At 32.1% G+C, this 22,138-nt stretch overlaps 2 protein-coding genes across 4 annotated transcripts in view; both read right to left on the bottom strand.

The window, feature by feature from the left end:
• LOC148606843 (tectonic-2-like) overlaps nucleotides 1-7,427 on the bottom strand; it is a 49,755-nt gene extending 42,328 nt beyond the window's left edge. For both annotated transcript variants that reach the window (XM_088546343.1, XM_088546344.1), the window contains exon 1: nucleotides 7,275-7,427. In XM_088546343.1, coding sequence (XP_088402469.1) covers nucleotides 7,275-7,332 — 58 coding nt within the window. In that variant the 5' untranslated portion in view covers nucleotides 7,333-7,427. The remainder of the gene's footprint in view (nucleotides 1-7,274) is intronic.
• Nucleotides 7,428-16,863: 9,436 nt separating this feature from the next.
• The window catches only part of LOC148606842 (uncharacterized), a 14,295-nt gene continuing 9,020 nt past the window's right edge, over nucleotides 16,864-22,138 (bottom strand). Inside the window, exon 2 of one of the 2 annotated variants that reach the window (XM_088544021.1) lies at nucleotides 16,864-20,803. In XM_088544021.1, the coding sequence (XP_088400147.1) occupies nucleotides 20,190-20,803 (614 nt within the window). In that variant the 3' untranslated portion in view covers nucleotides 16,864-20,189. Of the gene's footprint in view, nucleotides 20,807-22,138 lie in introns of both variants that reach the window. The other variant, XM_088544019.1, reaches the window with a different exon arrangement.

The following is a 22,138-nucleotide window of genomic DNA, read 5'->3' as shown; positions in this document are numbered from 1 at the left end:
GTACATCTTAACAACAGTAATTTTAACTGTTCACTAATCACAAAACTTCATACTTGGATTTGATTGGACCCAGCAGCTCCCAAGACAAATTAGGGGTATTATCTTCGGTTTCACCTGTCCCACAAAAAATATACAACCACTTACTCTCAAGTTCAATTACCTCCCTTACGATTCCTCTGACAGTAATTATTTTCTTTCATGGATACTCAACCTTCCTATAAAAATTCATCAAAATCCCTTGAGAGGTTTATGAAGACTTGCACTTATAAGTATTTAAAAAAAAAACAAGTAAATGCTCACTGAGCACTTCTAAAGCTTCCCCTACTTTAAACAAAAGGCTTCCAGGAACCTGAATCGCTCACCTTGTGAAATTTTTGTCCTTCAAGGGCACTATCTCTAACAAGGAGTGGTCTGATAATTTTCACTCACTGAATACTTTGGTACGACTCATCATAAAGACCATTTCACATGTAATTATCTCTTGTACTCCTGCATGATATATGAAATCATTATTACTTAATGCCTTCAGTATTTCCTTAATTAGATTTTGGAAATCCCCATTCTATTTGTCTTTCAATGGATCAAAAATCCCAAAACAGTTCTATGCAGGTTACCCCAAGGAACATTCATACCAAGTTTGGTTCCAATTGGTCAAGCAGTGTCAGAGGAGAAGATTTTGGAAAGAAATAACATCAAAAAAAAAAAAAAAAAAAAAAACTTGAAAAAGAGAAATCTCACCAATATGGCTTCATAGATTAAAACTGAAATTTGAACATATATAGATCTCAACATATTCTCATTGTTCCTCCAAAAAAGATGGTACACCTACATGTAGATACAAATATATAGATTTTGGTAGAGATTCCTTATACTTTGTAAAAAATAATTCCAAACCATCTTCCAAATATACAGAAAATGTTTTCAAAATGCTGAAATTTTTTTATCAACAACATATCTGTCCAGTGCAGTGGACACATTTTTCAACAAACGGTCAGCATTCCAATGGAAACAAGTTGTGCTCCTCTACTTGCTGACCTATTCCTTCATTCTTATCAGGGTTCTCCATGACCTCTTTTTTTGCATGGCACTGTGCTATGTGTTACTTTATGTACTTCAAAATGAGCACCATCTGTTCATTTGGTGGGCACCATGTATTCAAATTTGCGTCACACATTACAAATTGGCAATGTATTTCCCAATTACCCTTGCTTATTAATCACCTATATCTGTCATAAATCATTATCATTGGCAAGAGTGTTTATTCTAAGGGTAATACAATGTCTTGTTTGGTATTTTTTTGGGGGGTTGATACATGTATGTAAAGGAGTGAAAAGCATGTGTAAACAAATCACGAATTGGTCAATATCAAGATTATCACCGTCAGCAAAATCAATAAGATTCAAATAAGCTGAATGATTTCTACTGTTTTTTTTAATGAATAAAATTTCATAACTTTTTATTTAATTAAATATAGAAAGTATCAAGAGTTGAATTAAATTTGAGAAATATTGGAGAGGGGGGAGACGATCTTAAATTTATACAATGTCTTAATGATCTCGGCATTTATCCGACACAAAAAAGCAATCCAAGTTTCTTAACTTTTTTTAAAGGGTGATGGATCGACTCCCAAAAGCTCTAAAATATTGTTTAATGACACAGATTTTAACGAAACAATGTCTGACTGTCTAACTTCTTGTGGTTGAATTATAAAGAACATTTTTAATAGGATCAACAAAATGATCACACCCACATGTCCCAGTGATTATAACTTCTCTAGAGCTGTGGACCTAGGGAAGAGAAAACTTTAATTGAGTTATCAGTACAGACAGAAAGATTTACCATTGTTGATTATTAATTTCTACGTTGTACATAATGTAGCTTGTGCTATTAAATATGTCTCATCCAACCTTATCATACTTTCTTTGGCAATTTATTTACTGCCTGAAAGGACACAGGCCACAATGCAAATTTGTCCAACCGGAAAGAGAGCCATGTGTTCATTTTGATCCATGGAGATCCCTGCTTATGAGGCTGACTTTATAGCTGATCTGATCCGAAAGAAAGAATATCATTTAGCTAGATCCTTTAACCTCAATTTCCACTATATAGATGATATATTATCTTTAAACAATCCTAGTTTCTGGAATTCGATGCATTATATCTACCCCAAAGAACTTGAGATAAAGGATACTACAAACACTTTGAAGTCAGCCTCATATCTTAACCTACACTTAGATGTCTATGATAAAGGAAAACTACTGACCAAATTTTACGACAAACTTGATGACTTTCCATTCAGAATTGTCAACTTTCCTTTCATCTGTGGCAACATCCCTTCAGCACCTGTGTATGGTGTTTTCATATCACAACTCATATGTTGTTTCAGAGCTTGCCATAAATATGCAGAATTTTTGTATTGCGCAATACTTCTTACAATTAGGCTTCTGGAACAGGGTTATGTTGCTACAAGATTAAAGTCATCACTACAAAAGTTTTATGGTCATCATCAAGAACTCACGGATGGTGTATCCATCTGCACCATGAAAACTGATTTGTTCAACGTGTCATAGTTTTCCTTTCCTCTTTAGTCTACCCCGGACTTGCTTTTTTATGAGCAACTCCGCAGGTGTTTCTAAAAAGCAGAGGATGCTTACCCTTCCTGGTCCCGGCCCACAGTTTTTGGAGAGTTCAAGTTGCTCATTCACTTTTGTTACTTTGTCTGTATTATTTTAGTTACTTTATGTTCTTCGTTGTGGTTGTCCGTTTTCCATGTCTGGTCTTTGTTCCTGGATTATATTCTTTTGATTTCTGCTAGAATCTTGGTCCCCTTGATAACTATTTCCTATGGGAATAAACATTGGAAGGGGGGAATAATGACATATAAAAATGCATTTTTTGTCAGATTTTTTTTCCCTTTTTAACCAATCCATGTGAAGTATTATACTTGGATGGAATTTTTTTTCCTTATTGACTTCATGTATCTCCCATATTATGCTGCACACCATAAGTAACATTTTGAATTAGGATAGGTATATTCAAGTTTTTGGGAAATTATTATTTTCAATTGTTTATTTCTGCTAGCTATTTAGCAGCAGTTTTGCCCTTGATAAAAGAAAATTTTAACCATGAAAAGTACATGTAGAATATTTTCTTCATCATTTTCATCATATTTGAATATTTTGAAAAATTGACACATAGTTTTCTTTTAAGTTTTTAGTTTATTTAGTTGTTTGGTAAAAGATATGAAAATTCTTTTAAAGTTGATGATGACCCTCATAGCAATGCTAAAATGTCAACTATTGCCACATTTTATTAATCAGATAAAGCTTTATTATGATTGTGCATCAAATTTATTGTTATTTCAGCCATTTTGACAGAATTATTCCCCAATGGTAATTTCTATAGGAAATTTGAAATGGTGTTTTTTTTTAAGGGGGGGTGTTTCCATGTTAGATTTATTTAGACTTTTTTCTGTGCTTCGTTTGGACATACATGTAATGCTATAGTTTATAACTTAAATATCTGCTGTTGCAATTTGTTTAGATTAAGGGTTAGAATGACTATAGAGAAATTCACTACTACAAATCATTTTTTTCCAACCAACAGACCCTATTTTGCTATTAAAAAGTCCCTTAAACTGACTATTTTAAAAATAAAAGACTAAAATAATAAATAATAACTCAAGAAAATATGCCATAGTATATTTAAAGAGTACAACTGCTGTATTGCCTCGAAGTGGTGAAATGTGGTCAATAGAAACAAGATGAAACAGATTACATGTACATTAACAATATTTTACATGTTAAACTTAATTGCAACTAGAAGTGACATGAAGCTCTGTCAGATTATTTATTTTACAAACTCGTCCCCAAGGGGCTGCTTTGACTTCCAAAATTCTGTCGCCAGCTGCCATTTTTTGTTGCCAGTTTTCAGAAATTAGAGCCAAAGGGTGCCAAAAAAATTATACTTTTAAAAAAAAAAAAAAGACAGTATAAGTCCACTGATGAATTATCTTTTTCAATTCATCAAAATAACCTCTCCATTCATGACATACATTTGTACATGTACCCAACATTCACTCTTGATGCATGTATAAAGCAGGTTATTAGCTCTAGTCTGTCACTTTCATATGCATAAAATAACGAAGTACTACTCCAGAAACAGGTATTTTACTTCTATCAAAGACTTTATCTTACTATTCTCATATAGTCAATGATTTTAAAACACTTTCACTTTTGCCCTTTATGGTCTAATTTATCTAATACAATATAATATTTTTTTTTATTTTTAACAAACTTGATTCTTTTTCTCAAGTGATAAAATTTCTATCAAACTACAGTTTGTACCATGAACCATTATCTTGATATCTGAATAGCATTTCTTTAATTAGATTTTGGGAATCCCCATTCTGTTTGTTTACTGATTTTCCTGCCAAAAAGTCACATGGCAAAAGTGTAAACAAATGTCATCCATTTTATTTCACTAATTTTTTCATTTTGAAGTATTTAGACACTTCCTAATGGGATAATTGGATTTAATTCTTTTATTAGGCAAGTCTGTTTCTGAATTATTACAGGGCTGTGAAACTTGTGTGTAGCCACGTGCACATGCCTATATGGCCTTAATTGAGTTTACCTTTGACCAGATGATGAGAGTTTTAATTGGCTCAATAATATATTTACATCTGATTGGTTTATTCCTCGAATGCCAACATCCTTTGATTACTGACAATTTACCTGTAAAATTTTGTTGGGTGTTCAAGGAATGGTGTCAGTGGTTATAACAACAAAGTTGCATGCATATCAAAACATCTATACTAATTAAGAGATAGGTTATTTACAGGTGACTTATTTCAGATAGTTATTCCAGTTGTTAAAACCTTATTATTTTTTTTTTTTTGTTGCTGTTTCTACTTAATTTTTCTTCACAAAATCATAGATGTACATGTATAGCGCGATAGACTTTTGAATTATTTTTGTAGTCCAATAACTTTAAGACATTTCAATTCACCACAAGAATACTAGTACTAGAATAGTTACTAAGTACAATTTTTTTATTTAATAAAATATTTGTAATTGCTACACAATGTAGAAGATCAGTTTTGCTGTAAGTTGTTTAAGGACTATGCTCTTTTTACCATAATTTGATATCACATGACTTTATTTATCAATGTTAAATTTCTGAATTTCTTTAATATTTTTGACTATAATCTATACATTTCTTAAAATAAAAGTAAAAAAATGTTAAAATTTTATTATATTTTTACAAATTTTAATAATTCAGGTTTATTATATTCTAATACATTTTTAAAATTCTGCTGTTTTCCATATAAAAAAGGTATAATGTTCCATTTATCGACTTCACTGATTTATGGCAATAGTTAAATAGTTATAACACATTTTAATTGTTATAAAAACTCCTATTGTTATAATATAAACATCTATTGAAATATTTTTGTTGGCATTCAAGGAATAGGTAATATATAAAATGTTGGCATTCAAGGAAGACACCATCTGATTAACACCTCCCATGAGGATATTGTCAGTCACGGTCACCTGGTCTAATTATCTTTAATTGCCTTCAGTGTAGATTGGTCATAGTCAATTAACTCTGACCAGGTGTAAACAAAAAATTAGAGAGAATATCCGTTGCTGACAAACTTCCTGTCAATTTTAATATACAAAACCTAGGCGCCAAGAAGCCCAGCGCAACCCCTGCGCCCCTTTACTAATTCTGTGAAAATAATAAAGTTTATACACATGTATGACTGTAAACCTTACATGTACACTGTTTTCACTTAACAACCCCTTTCTGAAAATTCAACAAAGCTCTGCCAAAGTGCCCCTTTGCAGGACCTGCACCCTGTCCTTTTGAAATCTTAGATGGAACACTGAGGAAACCTTGATAAATAAATCTAGGCATACAGAAACATTAATTTTGACAAGTTAAAGTAAGAAACTAGAAGCCCTGTTTGTCACAGGTGCCCCAACATCATTTGTTAGTAATGATTTTTTTAGTAAACAAAATGTATCTGTAAGACACTAATGATGCCCTGCTTGCTAGATTTGCCAAATAAAGAACATGTTTATTTTTGTATGAAGACATGGTTTGCAGATTCAGAAAGGTTATGTATTGTTGGTTGATGCAGTAAATATTTGGTATGATAGGCTATGCACTGCAAAAAATACTTGCAATGAGAAAATGTTAATACCCCCAATAACAAATCCCTAACTTTGTTGCTTGGGATATATTTCTGACAAATATTACAAAGTCCAAATATCACCCAGTTTCGTAACATACAAAAGTCTATCATCCAGTTCCGTAATATTCAACAAAAATCAAGATCCTATGACCTTGCACACCATCATTATGAGTAGAAACATCCTGCAAAAAATATTTTAGATGTAGTTCAAAAACTACAGGAGGAAATAGCCGGACAAGCCACACAGCCCTATTTCTAATGAAAATGATTGTCTATCACCAATATCCATAATATTTCATGAAAATCAAAACCCTTTCAGGGATTGAATTTCAGAACATTTTCCACTAGTGAGTATTTCCCCTTAAATTCAATCTCTGCCTTTGATCCTGCACACCTTCATCATGTGTAGAAATATCCTGTAAAATATTTCAGGTGTGGTTCAAAAACTGTACAAATAGATAGCTGAACAAGCCATGATCCATATATTTCAGAGTAAAATGACTAAGTGTAATTATCACCAATTTCTGTAATATTTCACAAAAATTAAAATCCTTTGGTCCTGCACACCTTCATCATGTGAAGAAATATCCTGTAAAATATTTTAGATGTAGTTGAAAAACTGTATGAGAAGATAGCCGGACAAGCCATTATCATGTGCAATCCAGACAGACGGACAAACTGGGGTAAATTATTATGCCCCAGTGACTGTTTGTCGCTGGAGCATAAAAATAAACTTTTTAACAATTGGAAGTGACAGAAACAAAAATTTTTAATACGAAAGCACATATCAAGTAAAAAGGTGAATGACTCAGCAGTTTTCCTTAATCATTATTTTTCCCTCAGTACACGTTTAGTGTAGATTCAATATACTATTTGAGTGTTATTGTCCATATTTGAGTACTGATTGGAACTAGCTGCAAAACGTAGCTCTAACCATTTTTTGCATTTTTTTAACGTTAGAAAATCCAAAAAAAAAAGATCAAGAGCTACGATTTCGCAGCTATAAATTGGAACATGCTTCAACAAGATTTACATAATATTCTTCATGTAAATCGATTACTATTGTACAAACCTTGGCATATTACAGTACGGACGGATGCTGCGAAAAACAATAATTTTAAAATGATCATTTTAACTTTAAATTTATCTGGAAGTTTTTTGGAAAATAATTTTAAAGCTTTAACCAGAACATCAGGTAGAATTTTCCGCCATTGTTGATGCCAAAATGAAACCAACGAAGAAGTGCTAAACCTTATTTGATTGGTCAATAAAATGATATGAACCAATCAAATGTAATCTTGTACTGAACAAATTGGACATAGTAAAAATAAGGGTTATGAACTGGAATTCGAAATGGACACATATTTTTCCAGTCTCGCTTTTTACCCTTTGACCTTAAAGACGCTCTTCCACGGAAACGCAATTCTGTGTCCCGATTGGCCAAATACTAATAACGTTCGAAGAAAAATATCGAAAATTGAAATTGCGTGCCATGCATTATTTCCTGAATGAAATGTAGAAAAAAAATTAAAAATAACAAATATTACTGCGTCGACTATCTCTTTTTTTTTTTTTTAGCTCAAATGGCTTTCGGCCAGGTGAGCTATTGCCATCACTTGGCGTCCGTCGTCGTCGTTAACAATTTTTCAAAACTATACTCCTCTGTCACTACTTGACCAATTGAAACCAAACCTGGTATGAATGTTCCTTGGGATATCATGCATAGAACAGATGTGGGGATTTTTGATCCGTCGAAAAGCATGGCCGCCGTTACTAAAAAAAGAACATAGGGGTCAGACAATAGGTTTTTCGCATATATCCCCAAAACGGTTAGGTTTAGCCCATTCTGAAAGGGGTAAAAGTGTTCAGTATAATGAGATCTAACTGCGGTCAAATTTTCATTTTAATCTATTAAGCCATGTTGGAGTTATTGCCCTTTTTCAATTTTTTTTGCTATTTTTAATGTTACTTCTTTCAAAAATCTTCTCCTCTGACACGATTTTACCAATTGAAACAAAACTCGGTATAAATGTTCCTTGGGGTATCCTGCATAGAATTGAAGTGGGTTTTTTGATCCGTCGAAAAACATGACCACTGTTACTAAAAATAGAACATGGGGTCAGACAGTAGTTTTTCGCATATATCTCCAAATTCTTTCAATACCTGAAACTACCTTTATTTTTTGAACTACAAAAGTCTTCAGGCATAAAATTTGTCAGATGCATTCTTATACGAGTTATTGCCCTTGACAGGAGAAAATGACAGTTTTTTTTTTACAGTTTTCAGCCAATGTCTTGAAAACTATGAGAGATTTAGACTTTCATTTACTGAAATGATCCTTATGATAGGTCTATCAGAGTTTTTTTTAGTCAAAATTGTTGGAGACCTTCTTGTTTAATTTATTGCCCTCGAAAGGCAAATTTAACCAGGTGAGCGATTCAGGCTCCCCGGAGCCTCTTGTTAAAGATAGCACTCGTTATCAGTGAAGATATTTTTACAAGGGATACAAAATCAAAAATCAAATACTGAAGTCTTCAATGTCGCTAATCGTCAAATATTCACTGCTGGCTTACTTTCAACATCCAAAATAGCACGAATGACAATAGACAATAGACAGTTTTATTTGATAAACACATTTACAGTAAATGGTTATGGCATTATGGCTAGCCATTGTGGAATTTATTCCCCATTTATTGATATCAATGAATATTTAATAACATGTTTATAAATATTTCTCAACATGTGCATAAATGATTTATTGATATCAATAAATAGATGAATTAGTAACATGTTGATAAATATCTGACCACGATCACACGACCACACCTATAGTAACACCCTCTTTTTCAGCACATTATTAATTCATCTGTTTATTTATATCAATAAATGATCTAATAACATGTTAAGAAATATTTATTAATATGTTGATAAATCATTTATTGATATCAGTATTTATTTATTAACGTGTGAATAAATATGTTATATTTATTGATATCAATAAATGACAATTTATTGATATCAATACTTTTTTCCTAATTATCAATAATTCATTTATTGATATCAATAAATCATATATTGATATTAATAAATAGGTAATAAATTCCACAGCGGCATGCCATATGGCATGAACAAAAACAGTATAATGGAATACACATTACATATAAACTAAATTTATGATCATAGTGCGACAGTGGTGTAAATCTGATCAAAGTAGATTAATCTATAGTTTAAACTTTGAGGTTATACATTAATATATTTTTTGTTAATTCAAATTGACCTTCGATTCCAACCTTCATGACTTTGATTTAGTATTTCTTTAGAACTACTGTTTAATACATATGGTATATCTCTTGGTGTGAGGTGAGGTTTTGATGAAGATATTAAATTATGGTTGTCTAATTGATTCTGTATTGATTTCTATGTGGTGTGTAGTGGGTGCACACCGAGAAGAAATGATATTCAGCCTCGATGTCCCTACTATCACATGATTTACAAATACGTTTTTTTTTCTCTCTAAATTTTGTACGCCCCTTTCTATTTCAAAGTGCATGTGCACTCATACGAAATTTTCTGATGATCAGATAGATATGCGATATGCTCTAAAATCGGGTGACTTCCGCTAAAATCTTGGTTCCCATGATCAGTGGAGTGGCGGTATAGAAAACTGCAATTTTTAAGAATTGTTGAAAAATTGTTCAAGATACCCTCAGAATGCAGGATTTGAGGTTTAATATTTCAAAATTTTCTTGGAGGGAGCGTATCCCCGAACCCCCTAGCAAATTCGGATCATTCGTGATCATTTCCGGTGATCCTGTCAAGAATTTGTTGCCCCCCCCTTACCTAAAACTCTGGATCCGCCACTGCACGTTGATTATTACTCTTAACTGTGATGACCCCGAATGTTTTCAATCAAAGCAATTGGTTACCAGCAACCATTCCTAACAACTGGCAATGGCTATAAATAGACATGGGGCCTTGATATATAGTCAATTGTAACGAGCCCCTGTTTTTGAATTGGAAACTGGGTTATATTACATAAATTTCATGCTAACCGATTATTTCATCTTTTAATGTAAACTTCCCGTTCTCATACAAGCAAAACACATATAGACATGTGCATGACATTTTTAAAAGAGGTACATTTTAGTGATATTTGGGTCGCTTATGATATTGACCTGGGAACCAGATAAAACAACTGGCAATGCATATTTATAGATATCGGGGCCCTGCTAATGTATATGACCTATATAGACTTGTGGCGAGCCCCTGTGCCTGAATCGGGAACTGGGTAATGTTCAATGCTAACCGATCATTTCATGTAAACTTCCTATTCTCATACAAGCCAGAAACACACGTAGAACACACGTGTATGGTATAAAAGATACATTTTTTTTTTATCTCGTATGAAACTAGAACTATGCTATGGCGGTAAACATGACACAGACCTGCCGCATAATGTGGAGAAGTAAGGGGACGACCATTAGATTCTTAGGGGAGGGCCTGGCAAATTTTTTCAGGACAGAAGAAATTTTATTTCCAGCCTGGCGAAAGTCAGATTATTTATTTTCATCATAAACTTGGCCAGATTATTTATTTTCCATACTCATAAAGGAGTCTATTTTTTTTCCTATGAACATTTAAATGTGCATATCCGGGTTGCCAAAATATGTGGTTTGGGTTCTATATCAAAGGATGATTGCGTTACTTTTTATGTTTATTATTAAAGACATTAAATGAAGTTCATTCTCAATAAAACAAGGCATAGTCTTTTCTATATCCAAAAGGTGGCATTCCTGGACCTGAAGTATGCTCCAAATTATTTAGCGAGAAATGTTGCGAGGGTCTTTTAAGGGAACATATCTATAATGTATATGAATGAAATCTACAATTGCAATATTCAACTATCTATAGTATGTGGGGCCGAGATAACCCCCGTGCACCCTACACTCGTCAACCAAAATATGATTTTCAGTTATCCTTATATCTCTCATTTACGATTTTTTTGTCACCAAAAAATAAACTGAAGCATTTTTGTATTTTTTTTGCTATTTTTTATACCTCATTGAGGCAAAAAAAAACATTTTTGACATTTTTCATTCTTCAAACTTCATCTTTCTACAAAACGAAGTAAACTGACATATATATGTATCTTCATGTAGCACAATTCTCAGATTTACAATGGTTTCATGAAAGTTGTGGTAACACTTTAGGTTTTGGGGTAAATGAAAAAAATTAACCCCTAGCCCACCGAAAAATCGTTTAAATGACATATTTTTTTCATGTTTCAGCAAAAGAAATGGCTTATTTGGTATTTTCTGTTTAGTATTATCACAATTAATACTTCTGTGGTTCTTTTGATGAATTTTGGCGATTTTTGTAGCCAGGATTTGCTACAATGGGATTTTTTATTTTTCCGTAAAAAAACTTTGGTATTATTCGATAGATGTTATATATTTTTACATCAATAAACCACAAAAAAAATAATTTTCAAGAAAGAATTTTCGAAAAATGTTAAAGATATTACCACTATCTCCAGAAAACTGGTCACAGTATCAAACAGAGTTCTCATTCACAGCATACCGACACCATAAAACTTAAATTTTAGGCATTCATAGTTCATACCCGATCAATTCAGGCGTTTAGATTTTCTTTTTTGGGGTTACAATTATAATAAAATCATAAAAAAGGGAATTTTCAGAATTCCAGAATTCCTTCTATATTACCCGTTATTGTCATTTTTTCAGAATACTGTAGTTTAAACAAACTTTTGTGTGATATAGTACATTAACATAGTGTCTTAGCGTCAAATGAGCCCAAAAGTTAACATTTTAGTTCATGTTGAGGTATTTTTTCATAGGTAGGGGTGGCAATTTTTCACCCAACTTAATTTGGAAAAGTTCAAATATTACAAATTCATTTTCTAATATTATAAATTCAATTTGTAGTATAATTACTAAATGCGTGATATTTTGTAATATTACTAAATCAGGAATTTCTAATATTAAAAAATATTTTCTAATATTTAAAAAATGTATTTGTAATGTTAAAAAATTATTTTCTAATATTAAAAAATATTCATTTTTGTCCACTTTGGCTTGTCATAGTAGCTAATAAAATCTTAGATAGAAATTCAAAATTGGTATCATCATTTTTGTCTCCGCCAACTGTTCCGATTTCTGGTAAAACGAGTCAATTGGTCTGTAATATTTTTAACTTCAAATACAAAATGTAGCACAATAAAAGTCTTATCAAAAGATGGGAAGAATCAACTACTTCTTGTTCTTCTTGGTGCATACTGCGATTTCTTGGTGCATACTACAAATTCTTGGTGCACACTTCTTCGTGCAGATATATATACTTGATTTGGAAACAGAGTGATTACTTTTGGCAAATTGAGATGTGTCATATGGATATTGCATGTGGATTTCCATTTTTTTTTCAAAGTATTATGCTTCTAAATTAAACTTAACAATATGTTCTTTTTTAATTGTGCACATGGCTTTTCTCTCTAAATCAGTTTTGTGACATTTTGACTAGACAAAACCACTATGATAGTGTTTGTTTGTTTTTAATTATTTCTATTAAAAATGATGTACATTATTTGTCATGAATTAAAAAAAAAGCTTATTTTAAAGTTTTCTTGTTTATAAAATACATTACATATCTCTTTTCTTTCATAAATGTCGCGAACGTGAAAAAAGGCAAGTGCGACATTGTATCGGCTTTACTAAAATAAACGCTATCGAGGACAATATGATCCATATTTGTCTAGTCCGAAATTCCTCTGACCCTGCAATCCTCCTCTTTTTTTATTTGGATATTGATATGTCGGGTTCAATATCCAAATCAAAAAGAGGGGGATGGCAGGGTCAGGGAAATTCAGACTAATATCTATCCTGCAACTAAGCCTTCTTCTATACAACCGAATTTCTTCCGACACTGCAAGTTGCATCCAACCCTCTTCTTTCTAATTTGGATGATGACTTACCTAATATATCAATATCCAGAGGAAGGTTGCAGAATAAGAGGAAACTAAAATAAAGGGTGTCGATATTCATCCACTGCATAATCTCTACTCGTTGTTACCTTTTGAGCAACGTCAAAAACAGGAAACAGGTAACTAGTTAAAGTTGCCCTCGCCGACCGCCGCGCTCAAAAGATTGCTGAAAAAAATTGTTTTGGACAAATTTCGCATGTCTTATTTAGAAAATGTGGTTGCAGGATAAAAACAATGTATGAAACTTTGCCGAAGATATCAATCAATTTATTTGTACGCGCCTCGCAACAGCCAAATTAGCTCGGTGAAATCTCGCTATCGTACTGTTTAGTGACGGATCAAGTTTATTGGAAAATATGTCATTTTTAGCTCACCTAGCCATAGTCCAGGTGAGCTATTGCCATCACATGCGTCCGTCGTCGTCGTCGTCGTCGTTAACAAAACTACAGAATGGATTTAGATGAAACTTGATGTGATTGTTCCTTAGAGTATACTGCACAAAATGACCGTTTGGATTTTTGATCGGTGATCATGAAAAAAAAACATGGCCGCCGTTACTAAAATTAGAATATAGACGTCAGATAGCAGTTTTTTGCATATATCTCCAAAACCGTTAGGTTTAACCAAATGCTGACATGATCAAAAGTGTTCACCATGATGAGATCTGTCTGTAATATAATTTTGGTGAAGATCTATTGACCCGTGTTGGAGTTATTGCCCTTTTTGGACGTTTTTTGCTGTTTTTGATGTTATTACTTTCAAAAATCTTCTCCTCATAATCTACTGTACACAGTTTAATGAAAGTTGGTATTACTGTTTTTAGGGTGTTCTGCACAAAATGACCGTTTGGATTTTTTATTGAAGTGAAGAACATGGCCACTGTCACAAGAAATAGAACAAAGGGGTCGAAATACAGTTTTTTTTGCAAATAACTCAAAAACCGTAGAATTCAGCCAAATTCTGACGGAGAGTTAATTGTTCACCATCAGTAGACGGACCTTTGTCAAAACTTTCAAAGTGATTTGTTGCCTGTTTTAGGATTTATGGCCCCTGAAACATATTTTTGTCGATTTAATGTGTACAACTCTCTGAAACCAATTCAATAAAATTTGATAAAAGTTGACATAGTTTTTTTTAGGGTTTCCTCCACAAACTGACCATTAAAAATTTTTCATCAGTCAAAAAACATGGCCGTCATTACAAAAAAAAAAGAACATAGGGGTCAAAATGCTGTTTTTGCTTTTTCCCCTCAACCATAGCAGAATAATGAAAATGAAAGCTATTCATAAGATAAACTTAATATTCTGAGTTGACAGGCAGTCTTGTATTTTTTAGGCGGACATTTACAAAATGGCTACTATTTTACGACCATTTTCACCAGTTGTTCAGATTCCATCTTTAGGACTAGGTGTTTTAAGTTGAATGGTGATGACGAAAGATTGTTCTTGGTGGCCATTTTTCCGCTAAACATGGTCTCCCGTCATGAATGGGGATGATGAAATTTTTGGATAGCCGTGGTTTAACTTCATTTATGTCCTTTTTCAGCAAATCTGGACTGGGCTAATGCCCCCCTCAGACCTGGTGGAATAACAGGTCATAGGAGGACTCCTGCAAAAATTTTTTCCAGAGGTTATTTAATTGCATTTCCAACATTTCACAGTGCCTTAGGTACTCTTTTGATTCTTCAATGTATGCTCATTTTCAGCAATTTTTTGTCAAACGTGGTAACAAAGCAAGACGCCTTTCTTACGTCTTATTTAATAGGGTATGGTTTGTCAGGTGAGCTATTCAGGCTCTTTTCATGTGTAAAATTGACAAAAGATGGCAAATGATGTCCTAGCACCTTCCTTTTCTGAGGAACTCCGACTGGCATCCTTCTTTTTCCAAGTGTCTGGATCCTCCCCTGCTATTCCTAAAGTTTGTCAAATAATCTTTATATTTTCCGGCAATATACATGTAGTGTATGTTTTATTAACCGAAGACACATAAAGTTTAACTTTTAATGTTTTATGCTGAAACAGGAAGAATATGATTATTAAGTTTTTTATTTGATACGCAACATTCATTCGAATTTTCATTTTGTGACGAAATTGCAAATTGTAGAAAATCGTAATTTCTGAGACGATCTTTTGAATTATTCCAGTAAACTTATCTTATGTTATTTCCATATTATATAGAGAAGAAAATTATATGAATATATTTTGAAGACACGCTCTTCCATTTTCCAACATCTAAGTTACTGTACGACTCACTAAGATTCTGTCTGCATTGTAGGAAAGACAACAAAAATACTGTGAAACTGTTTACTCGTAAAGTGGTATTAATCACATGGGGATTCTGAAAAAAAAACTCCTTTAGATAATCTTAAATCTTGCTTAAAACGTTTTAAATTTTCAACATTATATACAAACATTTAACTGAAAGAATGGCAATTATCACAAATTCGTTGTTTTAAACTACAATTCTACGTATTTCACAAAACAAAAGACAAAAGATGCTACACCGAGCTACAGGTGATTAGTATGCTAGAGTTTCTTCTCGACAACATATTTAACATTTTCGAAGGGACAGTTTTTTTTTTTTTGTTTTTTTTTGTTTTTTGTTTTTTGTTTTTTTTTTACAAATATCGGCATTCTAATGGGCACAAATCGCGTCCCTGTACTAGCCGATTTTAAATCGGATTTCCTTTAAAATCTTGTGGAAGACAAAAAAAGTTAAATAGGCTAGATTCTTTAATTTCAAACATCCATAGATAACCTAAATTTGTTTTAATTCTGATATCTATATCTTCTTGAAAAAAATCTGTTTCTGACAAATGGATTATAGATGATGGATTTTCATGTCTTGAACTTAAAGCACATTCCCCACAAAGTTCAAGACCTACTCTGAAGTTCGTGTCTTTTTATTATTTTTTTTAATTGTTTTTAGTGTTTTTTTTTTTATTTTCAATTTTTTATTGTTCATATCTGTTAACTCGAGATACTTTAATTTTGCAAAACAATGAATTGCAAAAATCTTGCGCCGTTTTTTCTTCCACCTACCAGGTCATATCAGGATTCATGGAATATAATGAAAAGCAAATTTTTACAATATTTGCTGAAATAAATTTAAATTCAAGGGATTTTCATAGAATTTGCCATTTCCTTTTGACTACTGCCTACGCGATATCAATTAGTTAATTTGGTTTTTACCCATCGTCTTTATGCCTCAGATCAAGCCTGCATAAAAAAATATTTGACCGGCGGGTATCCTTTTAGAGTTTTACTCACGGTAATTCTAGTTAGAAATCTAAGCTACCGACACTTTTTCCATACATATCTCAAAATACCTGCCTTTTGCTTCTGAATTTCCTTTAACTTGCTTGATTCATTATGATGTATAAACCGTTAAAGAAATAAACGAGAGTTAAACAAAGACCAGGTACACTTCACATATACTTGTTTTGTAGTATAAAGTACTTTGAAACTTAAACTACAGCGTACATATTTTCTTGTTTGTTACACAGGCTCCTTAGTTTATTTGCATGAAAACGGGAAATGCCACAGACAGTGAGGAAGATCCAAAATGGTCTATTTGGCTATTCAGAAACTAAAGGGGACAATATGGTATTGTCAAGAATATAGATGGCTGTTTTATAACTAATATTTTCAGATCAATACAAGAATAAGGTTTTAAATCTTTAATGCATTTTTAACTTTAAAAAAATATAATATAAAACCAACTCCCTTTTGGTCCTGATATAAGGCACAAATACAGAAGCATCTCATCAATAAATGTAATTAGTTCAAGTTGAATGATACATATGGCTGTTGATTCTTTGACTCTATTTTTTTTTAATCTAAAATCATACATACTATGTCAGAAAGAGAAAGAAACTAGTACATAAATAGTACAAAAAAGAGGATACTGGTACACTAACAGAACAATTTAACTTTTTCTCTTTTGTCCAATTATAAATTTTTCCTCTACTAAAAAAACAAAACAACCTGTTCACTTACTCCATTTAAATGTATTTTGTAAATACAAGGTGTGTATTATGTAATAATAACATTATAAAATCCCCATTCAAACAAACATAATGAATAAAAAAGAAATTTGAAACCAGGAATATGTCAAAGAGGCAACCCTACCAAACCAATACAACAGCCAAATGCAGTCCATGAGCCTTCATTAAGTGGTGAGTAATTTTCCACACCTGGAGTCACCTGAAATGACAAATATACTACTTCAATGAAGTGGGTATCATATACCCATACCATATAGTATACTTTAGTTTATGAAAGGGTTAATTAGTATGTCTTCATGAATATAGAATAACTTTTGAGTAACATTAAAAAATGTCAGTATTCTTGTTCTCCCCAACAGTGACATTAATTTGATCATTGTATTGTGCAAGCTGGTACTGTAATCTCAGATGATAGCCTTTGGAGAACTTGAATAGTGTTTCTAGCTTACAACAGAAATCAGATAATGAACTTGAAAGATCATGGGTCCAAGTACAAAAAAAACATTTTACAAGTACATCATTCCTGTAAATTATCAGCCAACTTCTGAAAGAATATTCAAAATTGCTCACCACAAACTTTTTTTTGTTTAAATACAAAAAACAAATACATTTTAAAGTAATCTGTGATATCATTAATTAGAACAGATCTTTGGTTGAAGTTTTCAACAGTTGAGCATATTGAATTAAAATACAAAGACAAAAACTGTTGATAGTAAGTTTAACATACTTTAAGACAGTACATGTATCAATAAAAAAATCTCACCTACATCATTGTTCACCAAAAAACAAATACACATATCAGATATAAAACTCTTGTCATTTATACAACCCAATAACCTAAGTAGCAGTCTCAATAAAAATCAGACAGAATGTGATTCATGCATGACAAAAACCCACCAAAGTCACTTCAATTCATAATTCTTAAAGAAGCCATATGATCAGTTTAGTTTGTCATGTAGTTGTGACAGTAAATGCACTTTTTTTAATATAAAAACTATATATTAAGATGGAATACATCACTGTGGGCCCTGCCGTGGCAAATAAGCCATATACATTGTATGCCTTAAGGTCAATGTTCGAGGTCATAGTCCACTATCCATGGTACATGACACATTGTCTTGAAGTGATCTACCCACACACCAAACATCAAAAGCTCTCCTTGAAAAACAAAAAAGTTACAGCCCAAACACAAGGTTGTCACCCAAAATACAGGAATTTGACCTTTAAGTCAAAGTAAAAGGTTATAGGCCACTATCCATGGTAAGCAACATATCATCTTTAGATGATCTACCACATGCCAAATATCAAAAGCCCACACTGAAAAACAAAAAAGATACAGTCCGAACAAAAGTTTGTCACAGAAAAACAGGAATTTGACCTTGAGGTCAAAGTTCAAAGGCCATAGGCCACTATTCATGGTATCCAACACATTGTCTTCAGAAGATCTACCCATATGCCAGATATCAAAAGTCTACATTGAAAGACAAAAAAAGTTACAGCCTGGACAGGAGTTTGTGATGGACAGACAGACAAGGTGATCACTATAGGGCAACTGCTGCTTTTCGTGGATAGGCCCTTATCAAATAGGTTGTGTCTGAAATTAACACTGGCAAGAGTTATTGTTTCGATAAATGGTTGCTTGAAATGGTAGCTGTATGAATGGTTTTTTGGAAAATTGAGATCTGAATACACAAAGAAAAATCTTGATACATAAAAATCTAAAAGGCCGATCAAGGCTAGGCCTGCCCTCATATTTTTCAAGCAAAGTGATTAAAATGAAAGAAAATTACTGAAGTGTTACAAGACATCCTCCTGTTCTTGAACTCCTGTATCCTACCCTGGACCAAAAAAAACATTGTTTGTTTGATGAGTTTTTATACATAATGAATCACTTCCACCATAGACAGTATCTGACTTTGTAACAGACTGGTACTTAAGTAAAGGGAAACATAATTAAGAGGTACATTAAATCAAACATAACATTTTACAGTGTAATGATTTAATACCTACATGTAACTATCTTTCATTTTGGCAGCACAAATGAGAAACAGTCTATTTAATGCAATGATTTTATATTGGCTCCAATAAACTGAGTTGTCTAAATAAAAATATTTGGCCAATACATGTTTCTATATTAATCAGAAATTCATGAACATCTAATGTAGGTGACAACTGGTTTTTCAACTCTTGTTTTTTTTTTCAATTTTCAAGGAAATCTTTACATAAAAACTTCAATCTGTTCCATGAAATATAATATAAGTTGTCTTTTGTGTCAGGAGCCATCAAAAAGCAACATTTGATATACATGTGTACTAATACTTATTTCAACACTTCTTACAGAATGGCAGTCACATTAAGATCAAGTAAAAACAAACAAAATAAATAAATAAATAAATAAATAAATGCTGAATATACATGTTTACATATATCACACTTTGATGAATGAATTAAAATCTAAATGTTATTGTTTTTATTAAATATAAGCCACCTTATACAGAAATGTCATAACCCAAAATAAAAGGAATTACACATGAAATGTAAAACAATTTTAAAAGCATATAGCTCTTTTAAAAGATCTAAACAATATTTTTAGGTAGGTCATACATTTGTACTGTATATTTTAAAAATTCTAAGGTCTTTAGTACATAAACTTATAGGTTGAAGACTGTTTTATGTCTGATCAATTATTATAGGAAACTGATTTCATCATTGATCAAACTTTTATTCCATTTTTTTTTCTTCTTCTAGAAATAAAAACAGAATTCTTTCTTTAAGTCTGAACAGATACTATTAAAATATATTCATGCATTAAAATATACACTTTACCAATATAAATACATGTATTAAAGAATGGAAAACTTTTCCCTGAAGTGATTCTCTTTAGAAGACATTAGAATTAACAAGGCAAGGATCTTAGGATATACCATGAGATTCAATGTTTTTCTGAATAATTACACAGAGCAATAAAAATAAATAATGAAATATTAACATTCCACCATATTACTTGATGTCATTGTATGACTAGGTGCAAGCTGTTTTAATGAACTAAAGTCACTAATTCCTACAGAGCGAGTATCATGTATTGTAACAAGCTGTTCAGTTTCTTTTGTCTCTATTCCAGAATCCTCAGACAATGGAGAACCATTACTTTGATACTTGGAAGTCCAACCTAAACCCTTTTCCTGAGCAAATGCTAAATACCTTTTCCTACGATTCATTTTATAGAGCTGAATTCTCTCCTTTTCTTCTTCACTATCAGTGAGAGCATTTTCCCATCGCAAACTTTCTGCATTTGATCTAAGTTCATTTTTACCCACTCCTTTCTTCTGGTCAATAAGTGACGTCTTTCTCGAGTTTTTAGCACCAGTTTGAGTCCCTGTTTTACTTTTGCTCTTGGACCCTTTGGAAGACACAGTTTTTGATTTAGATGTTACTTGCATATTTGTCATTGAGTCTGATATTGAATTTACAGTGGCTGGAGACAAGGGAGGTACTATTTTCTTACGATCCTGTTTTAGGTCCTGTGCTTTTTCTTCATTCTTTGTCCCATCAAGAGGTTTTTCTCTTTGCCCTTGTGTAGATGAATCAGATTCATAACCTACTATTAGACAAAAAAATGAATATTAGTAACAAATCAATGAGTCATTACCATCCTTTGTCTATGTAAATAGTGATGCATTGTATTAACAGGTTAATTAATTAGAAATAGTGAATAACAAAAATATAAGCACAGGTGCCAAAAGAACACCCAGATTTAACACCATAAATTTTGTCTTAGGTCAATTCTTCAAGTGTTCAGGGCAAGAGTAATTATGTTTATTCACAACAGCAAATTGATTATCCAATTCATTACTAGTATATAGATTTTCTCCACAATTTTTCAATGTTTTCAACATAAAATTTTTGTGACTGGCGGATTTATATTTGTATGGTGACATTATGGCTGAAGAAAGTACAGAAATTATTTTGAATATATGAATTAACAAGATTCTTTACATTGGGAAAAATACATCTATATAATAATTTCAGATTTTTTGACAGTTTTTTTTTCTCAATAAAACCAAATAAAGATATAATACTTCATTCACTCTGCTAACCATCACTCATTTTAAATTCAAATGTACTTGTAATTAATTTTCCATAACTCATTCTAAAATCAAATATAAATAATTTCTATCAAATGAAACAAGATTAAAAGATATCTTACTCTGAAGGCAATTGTAAACTTCATCAATTTATAGATGTGTAAACTTCCATTTCATTTTTTACCACTTAAAACATAGACATTAATAGAGTTGATGTGTATCCAAGTAAATTATAGTGTAAAATAACAGTTGCATTTTAATAAAAATTAAAAGATATGGATTTAAATGCTTTTACATGCATTAATCCATAATGGTTTAAATTTCACCTTGTATAAAACAGAACATAATTATAACAAAAGATTTTAAGGCTGATTTAAAAGGATTAAATTGGTCGGAACATCAAGCACTATTGGGCAAGAATCAATAGAGCTACAGTTGAATTTAATACATTATCACCGACAACCACATTGTACTGTTTAAAGTAATTAAGAGCTATTTCCCTTAAATCTACATCCATAGGCTATCAAATCAACTATATTTAAAATATTAAATATTTCAAATTTATTTGACAAATTATTGTGCGGCTACATAAAAACAGTTTCATTGTTGTTAAGAGGAGGATCCAAGATTTAAGGTAAAGGGTGGCATATATCATATTATGATCTCAATTAAAGGGCAATCACAGAGAAGCAAGAGCAATCTAGGGACCAGGCGTACAATTTGTGAAAAATCAGGATTTCATGGAAACAAAAGGCAGGAGGAACCAAAAAAAATTTTAGGTCTGTGACAACTCCAAACAAAATATTCAGTCATTTAAAGTATGCACGCTACCTACATTGTATATCTCA

Source organism: Perna viridis, chromosome 9 (assembly GCF_037379345.1).
Source record: "Perna viridis isolate PV_CMFRI_1.1 ecotype Kerala chromosome 9, ASM3737934v1, whole genome shotgun sequence".
NCBI classification, from domain to species: Eukaryota; Metazoa; Mollusca; class Bivalvia; order Mytilida; family Mytilidae; genus Perna; species Perna viridis.
This window is presented reverse-complemented; position numbering and strand designations above follow the sequence as displayed.